This window comes from Myotis davidii, unplaced genomic scaffold (assembly GCF_000327345.1).
Source record: "Myotis davidii unplaced genomic scaffold, ASM32734v1 scaffold376, whole genome shotgun sequence".
Taxonomy (NCBI): Eukaryota; Metazoa; Chordata; class Mammalia; order Chiroptera; family Vespertilionidae; genus Myotis; species Myotis davidii.
The window spans coordinates 1098823-1106809 of NW_006288121.1; the positions used below are offsets into that span (position 1 = coordinate 1098823).

Below are 7987 nucleotides of genomic sequence, written 5' to 3' on the forward strand. Positions count from 1 at the left end.
ATCTTTTATGGACTAGCATTTTAAAATTTAACATACTCATCGTGTTTATTTTGTGTGCCCAGCAAAGGCTGAAAGGCTTGTAAGCCCTCATTAACTTCATTCAATTAGCAATTACCTATTGAGCACCTCCTGTCTGCCAGGAACCTGGCTAATAACTGGTATGCAATAGTGAAGAAGTCACAAGCCTGCTTCATTGTTACAGACTAGGGGAGGAATCACAGAAGTCAACAATGACATTAGACCTGTGGGTGCTAGGATGAGTGAGGAGAGAAGGCTGTGAGGAAGCTCAGGGATGAAATTTAACCCAGCCTGGGAAGATCAGCCAAGATACCTTAGAGAAAGTCCTCTAAGCTGGGAAATAAAAAATAAGTATTGTTAACCTGGTGGCCAGTGTGGGGGAGGGATCTCAGAGTTGGCATCTAGAGATGGCATGTTGAGAGCACTGCCAGTGGAACAGTTTTGTAAATTTGTCACTGAGAAGATAAGGGCCGGTATAATAGGCAGTAAGCCTTAAATGGTGAGCTGTGTTTGGGAGCCATGCTAAGGAGTATGACGTTTATGCTGACTTCAGATGGGAAATATGTAGGAGTGGATTTGTGCCTTAGAATGATCACTCTGCCTAAAGAATGGAAACTGCATTGTGGTAAGAGAAACATCGGGTTCAGAGTGTTGCTGAGGTGAGAATTGATGGAATCTTCAACTGACATATAGAATACACAAGATTTGATGATTGGTAGTAGAATGGGTGAGAGTTATCCAGGACCAACATATGGGTTCCTGGTTTGGATGGGAGCTGGATGAGAGGAAAATGCCATTCATTGAAATATAATATATGGGAGTGATGTTGATCAGTTGGGAGGAGGAAAGGAAGATGAGTTTAGTTTTTGATTCAAGGAGACATGTCAATTAGGCTGTCTCTGTGCTATGTGTGTGTATGTACACATTTACTCAGGAAGAAGACTTAAAATGTAGGTTTGAACAACATATCATATCAGGACTTCAGATATAGCTTTGTGAAACAACAATCTATATATATAAAAGCCTAAGTGAACGAACAACCAAACTACCATTTGACCCATCACTATGATGAACACTGACCACCACGGGGAAGATGCGCAATGCAGGAACTGCCCCCTGGTGGTCAGTGCATTCCCACAGCAGGAGTGCCTCTCAGCTGACTGATGGGTGCCAGACATCAAGCTCATGGCTGGTGCTCACGGTTGGTGAGCACAGCTGCAGCAGCACGAGCCTCTCCCACCTCCGTGGAGGCACACTATGGAGTGGCGGCAGTGGTCGGCTCAGCAGGGCCGGGATGAACGGGAGCAGCAAGGCGCTCGGCCACCTGCTGCTTTGTGCACTACTACACCTCCACCCCCAGGGTCCTGGATTGTGAGAGGGCGCAGGCCAGCCCGAAGGACCCCACTGGTGCACGAATCCGTGCAGCAGGCCTCTAGTGTATAGATCAGTAGTTCTCAACCTGTGGGTCGCAACCCCGTTGGCGGTCGAACGACCCTTTCACAGGGGTCGCCTAAGACCATCCTGCATATCAGATATTTACATTATGATTCATAACAGTAGCAACATTACAGTTATGAAGTAGCAACGAAAATAATTTTATGGTTGGGTCACAACATGAAGAACTGTATTTAAAGGGCCAGAAGGTTGAGAACCACTGGTACAGATAATACTTTAAGTTGGTAGTGTGAAGAGGCAGCCTAGAAAAAAGTGAAAAAATGTATAATCTGAATAGAGAGGAGGACTAATATAGAGATATAAAGGACATTTAAGAGACACACAAAGAGGAGTAATAAGGTATTACTCAATATTCTTTTACAAGACAGAGAAGTAAGGAGAACAATTAGTTCTGAAGTTGGAATAAAGCACAGAGCAATGAAATACTAGAGAATGTGGAGTGCTCAATGGTAGACCAAAAGTATGGATTTTCCTTCCAGAGTCCTGAATGCTCCTATCTTAGAATTTAATATTTTACTGGGTCTTTTCTTTCTAGAATGTGGGAGGGAGGGTGGAGAATCTTACTTTTCTCAAACTTCCTTTAAATGTGCAGATGCCTTCTCTGCCCCTGAACTATTGTCCTTGCACTGCACATGGCCCACTTGCTTCTCATAATCTCCTGGGCTATCTCTGTCTCTTGTTGTCATATTGCAGAAATTAAAAGAAAGAAGTTGAAAAATAACTTTAATATGCCTTTATGAAATCAAGTATAAAGGAATATTTTGAATATTCAACTTCATATAATTTTTATAACTATTCAGCCCATAGAATTTTATCAATATGTCAATGTATTCTGAACTTCAGTACACTGTGCGTTCCAAAGATGCATCTAAAATCATGCGATTCACCTCTAAAAGCAAATGAAAATGAAATGACTATGGAAGCATGAGCACTGCACTCGGCAGGATATTTGAGTTCTACTTTCTAAGACCAAGTGGCTCTATTTCCTCACATATATCTCCTAATTTTCTTGGACCCAAGTTAGGTGATTTGTAAAACAATGATCTCCAATGTCTTTTTAATGTTTAAAATCTTATTGTTCTCAAGTCATCTAAACAAGCAATGCAAAGTTTCTATTCAATAATAAAGGATATGTATTTCATTCCCATGGAGCCATTCTAATACTTGGGCCTGAAATATTTGAGTAAGTTTTAGTAACCACAGTAATGTTCTAAATTACATGAATGTGATTAAGTAAGCATATGAATTCACACAGAACATTTCTTCGTCGCTTATAATTTTATTGTGGTTTTCTCCCCATTTACCTACTTGCCCACTTTTTTATTTTAAATTTTCTTTCAGGAGATAGCAGGAACATAAAGGCTTAAATTGTTAAACAGAGCAATAAACATGTATGTTCATCTAGATATGGAAATGGTGCAATTACTCCAGTTAAATATTTTCTAAAGTCACTCCTGTGAAAGACTAAAGGAACTGCCTTGGGAGTCATTTGCCCGAGTTGCAGATTGTTACCAATAGGACCCGGTCATAAGAGGCAAACCCGAAAAAGGAAGAACAGAGAAAAGAAAAATAATGTTTCCAATTAGGGACTCACCTATTACAACTGCCTGACTTCGGCAGACATACCAAGGACTGCTCTTCTGCCTGGCCAGAATGCTAGCATTCCCGAAGAATGGAGCTTCCTGTGTTCCTTGGATTTTCTGTGTCTTCCTCTCTCCACTGGTTCAGCAAGGAGCAGAAGCCTTTCAGTGTGGCAATGGGGTCTCTGTGCCTCCTGACACTGTGTGTGACTTCACAGATCACTGTGGGGACATGAGTGACGAACAGCAATGTAAGTTCCACTCCTCTCTTTTCTCCATTTTCTGTGTACTTTTGCACCGGGGTGGGTGTGGGTGTGGGGTTGATGAGCAGCCAGGGAGATTCAGATAGATACCTGGCCCTGCATGGATCTAATTTATAAGCCCTTAGTGTAAGACAGAAACTAAAATAGTCTTTTCATTAAAGAGACAGATCCATAAATAAAAATCACTCTAATTAAGCAATATCACATTGCTAAGATTCTATCTAGCTGGATGTATTTTAAATCAGTTTTTACTGATTATATGGAAAGAATGATAGGCAGAAGTATAGCGTTTAATTTTATATTAGTAGACCAAATTTCAGAAGAAATGCAGTGCTGCAGCTTTAAAGTTCTGTGATGGAAAATATCCGCTCAAGGTTGAATGCAGTATGAAAATATTTTAACTAAATTCTAAGTTACGTGAGCAGATTTTACTTTTGCTGCTAGGCCGGTACCACCAAGTGAAATGATTGTGCACTGAGCACAGCTCTCTGGCTTCTATCATTTGGTTTCGGGCGGAGGAAAGAGCACCAGCTTCACAGAGTGCAGGACGGAGGGGGCGCTGGATAGACCATCTACCAATAGTGTGATCTTGAACCTCCACCTCATTATAAGTGAAACCCGCTCTCACAGGCGGGAATGTGCTCCATTGCCTACTGGTGTAATATTAATAAACAGGAAACCACTCAGGGGAAGACATGGTAAAGACTTTAATGTGTCTGTAGTTTCTCTGCCAATAAGACATCCTGAAGGAATTATTTCATTTCACCAGTGGAACTTGTGTTGCTCTTACATGCAATTGCCTTTTGTAAACAACTAATGGATTAAATGGAGTCATTGTTGGTTCACAGTCATATGACCTAGTTATCTGAAGGCACTAATTCTAGTCAGAGCACTTTACTCAAACATATTTTCTATTTTTATTCAGATGCTATATTAATTAATGTTTACAGAATTCCTTTGTTCAGATAACGATATTAATTAGTGTTTGCAGAATTTCTTCTGCTAAAATAGGTTCTACATATTCAATTTTGCTATTGTTGGCCTTCTATTTACATGTTCAGTTGTTACATTAAAACCAGAAAAGAGTTTAATGAAAAATTTCTTCTCTGTAGAAGAAAACAGTCTAATGACTTTTGCCCCACAGTTTGGGAGAGCTATCATGCAGTCAGCAACTATTAAATGCAAAGCACAGCCAAAGACGAGGATTCGATATTTGTCCATTTTTCCCAGAAAGGCTACATGTGGGCGAGCTGCCCTTCCTCTCCCCTTCTTGGGTCTGTCTGGTGAGCAGCAAAGAGGAACCACTCGGCGGGTTTGACAAGAAGTGCCAAGTCCCTTCCATTGTTAATCTCTGTGAATCTCCCTTTAGCGCACCTGCCGGGGTAACATGCACGGTCCTGCTTCAGGGAAAAGGTAAATGTGAAAGAAGGAGGAAGCCACGGGGTGGGAAAGGTCTCGGCTGCATGAACGGTTCTAATAACGCGCAGCCGTGGAGAAAAGCGAAGGAACACATCTGTCGCATAAACAGGTTTCATTTAAAATGTTACATTGGGAGATCACCTTTTGGCTTTTCGTTTTATTCATTGTCATTTCCGAGAAGTTTCTACTTCCGTATTTTATTTAAAATGAGAACCATAACCTGTAGATAAAATTGAGAACCACTTTAAAAATATGAATTTTTGTTGTATACCACACGGGGGTTGGGGGAGGAGGGGGAGGAATATTGTCAGGGAATAATAATGGCCAAGCAATTTCTCTCATGAAAATTTGTGACGCTAAATTTACAGATGATATTTTAAAAGTTAACTTTATAATGATGGTACAGTAGTCACATTTTGAAAAAAAAAATCAATCCGTGCCCCCCTTTAATGTCTAAATGATGTGACCTTTAAGAAATAGATTAATAGGTTGATTTTCTTAATGAAATTGGCATAGTTGAAGTTGAATTTCAGCTGCAACTGATTCTATTCATGAGTTTTTAAAAATGTTCTTATTTTATATGATGGAACTCTGTTTAAGAATACTCCAACTGTTTAACTCAGGTTTTTGTTTTTGTTTTTAAGATATTAGGTTTAGGAAAACTGAATCTTCCCAATGGATCAAGTTCTATTTATGCACACTATTGGGCATTTAATATATAGTAATCAAGGAAAATAATTTTTAAGTATAACAATTATTTATTTCTGGTGTTGACAAGAATCCCTCTTTATTAAACTTTATTGATATACTGAGCCAGGGAAAAGTGTTGTGTAACTGGTCTGGATATTTTAAAAAAAATTACATTCCAAATGTTGCATTGTCTGCTTCCAAGCAGATTCCCTTCTCCTGGTGTTCATTCTCTTGTATGTTTGTTTACTTATTTTAATATCAGAGTCAATACTAAATGCAGAGATAGTCTAACGTCTAGCAATTGCTTCAAATTATTTGATGTACAAAGGCTTTACTATGCTTTATTTTTCTTAACATAAAGGCAGCTGTGTGACTTATATTGCTACTATTCAAATCCAAATCAATCAGAAAATTATAAAATGTACTGTTGATACAATGTTGAGATATATCCATGCAATGCATCCCCTCCTACAGAAGTGTTTCCAGAAAATATACTTAGAAAATTACTTTTGCATACTTGGTGATAGTATTAAAACTAGCTGTTTAGAGCTAAAGTTTCTCAGAATTTACTGTGATCCAAAAGAGAAAAAAATATATTCAGTTAATAAAATACTGTTCCCTTACCTACATGTCATGCTTAAGTACTTTTTTTTATTCACTCTAGTATTTTAATAAGGAGATAGAAGTCTTTTATACTTTGGTTTCATGGAATATAGCATAAAGATTTAAGATTTTACCTAATTTCTTTTACAAACTATTTGTTTGAATTTAAGAACGAACATTTTTTCAAAGTGTATTAATTTCATATAAATCTAAATGTATATGCAAAATATGTGAAAACTACCTTAGGGGTACATTCTCAAATCTGAGAGGTGATAGTGTTTAACTTAAGCAAAACATTTCTTCACTAGAATGACATAAATATCAAGTATTTTTACAGTAATTGGTTCATTGAAGTACTGGAAGGTAAAGCATTGATAGAGTGAAATGTGAGATTTCATGTGTAATATTTGTTACATCATTGGATGCAAAATTAGTATACACATTGTCATGAAACAATTAATAAAAATACTTTAAAAATCCTATTTACCATAGCAGCACATATTAGCTTGGGCTACTATAACAAATACCATAGACTGGCTGGCTTAAACAACAAACATTTATTTCTCAGCGAGCTAGAGGCTGGGAAGGCCAAGATCAAGGCACCGGCAGAGCTGATGCCTGATGAGGGTCCCTTCCCCAGTTTGCAGACAGTTGACTTCTTGCCACATTCTCACACGACAGAGGTCATGTCTAGTGTCTCTTATACGGGCAGGGATCCCATCTTGAGGACTTTGTTCTCATGGCCCAATCACATCCCAAATGCCTCACCTCCAAATATCATCACACTGGTAATTAGGGCTTAAACATGAATTTTGGAGGGATATCGACATTCAGTCCACAGCACAACGGATTTATATGTATAAGAGATCTAATAATAAATATGTAGAGCTTAGCTAAAGAAAATTAGAAAATTTTCACAGACTTTAGTCTTGGCCTAAATGGGTGCTATAATTTTGAGATCTGTGACATTTACTTTAATTTTATATAACAATTTAAGCACACTGAATTGGCCACTCATTGAAAAATAGCAAAATATATTTTTCATTTATTGCATTGGGCAGACTCATTGGGCCGTTTTGCTTTAATGTCTCTGCAGATCTTTTGGTCTTCTCTGGTGTTTAATCACAAGTTTAGAAACATTATATTTTAGAGGAGTAAAGCCTCAAGCTCCTCTAAGTCGAAAGCCTCATTTTGTAATGTGAATGAGGTGAGACACTAAGCCAAGAGATTAATAATTGAGGGGTATGTACTAATTAATAGTGCCTCAAGACTCAAACTGGGGTTCCTATTCATCCTATGTTTCAAACATGAGTTATCTAAGGTTTTAGAAATGATTATAAAATCTAGTTCTCATGTATTGGACAACTTTAGAGGACATTATAAAAGACACTAGAGGCCCAGCACATGAAATCTTGCACGAGCAAGTGTCCACGAGCATCCATGAGCCGTCCCACCCTGCTGTGAGCCGCCACTCGTGGGCTGAGGGTGGTGGGGGGATGGAAGGGGGGACAGAGAGGTGGGCAATGCGCCTCATGGTGACTGGTTGAGCAGTCGTTCCAGTCATTATGCTTATGGTCCCTGGCCTTTTATCATATAGGATTATTTCTAAATAAAACTATCCATTAGTTAATGATATCAGAATATGTGCATAAATCTCTTTCAAATTGTTTCCTTTCGATAACATTTGCATATAGGCAATATTATTTATCTATACTTTATTGCCAACCCAAATACTTTTGGATCTGTTATGTATGATTTGTATCAATTGCAGGGTACTTCTGTTGAGGTGAACAGGAAGAGGAGGTACCTGTGAGAATAAAAAATATTCTGTAGAATGGAATGAATAGACAAGTGAGGTAAAATGGATAGCAGTGCAGATTTTAAAAGACTAACGTAGAATAAAACCTAAGTCCACAGAACTGCACACTCGTTTCAATGTTTATGGTGAAAGGTCTATAT

General features: G+C 38.4%; 1 protein-coding gene across 1 annotated transcript in view; it reads left to right on the forward strand.

The window, feature by feature from the left end:
* MALRD1 (MAM and LDL receptor class A domain containing 1) overlaps positions 1–7987 on the forward strand; it is a 649080-nt gene that overhangs the window by 21718 nt on the left and 619375 nt on the right. Inside the window, exon 2 of the mRNA XM_006759937.1 lies at positions 3094–3304. Coding sequence (XP_006760000.1) covers positions 3094–3304 — 211 coding nt within the window. The remainder of the gene's footprint in view (positions 1–3093; positions 3305–7987) is intronic.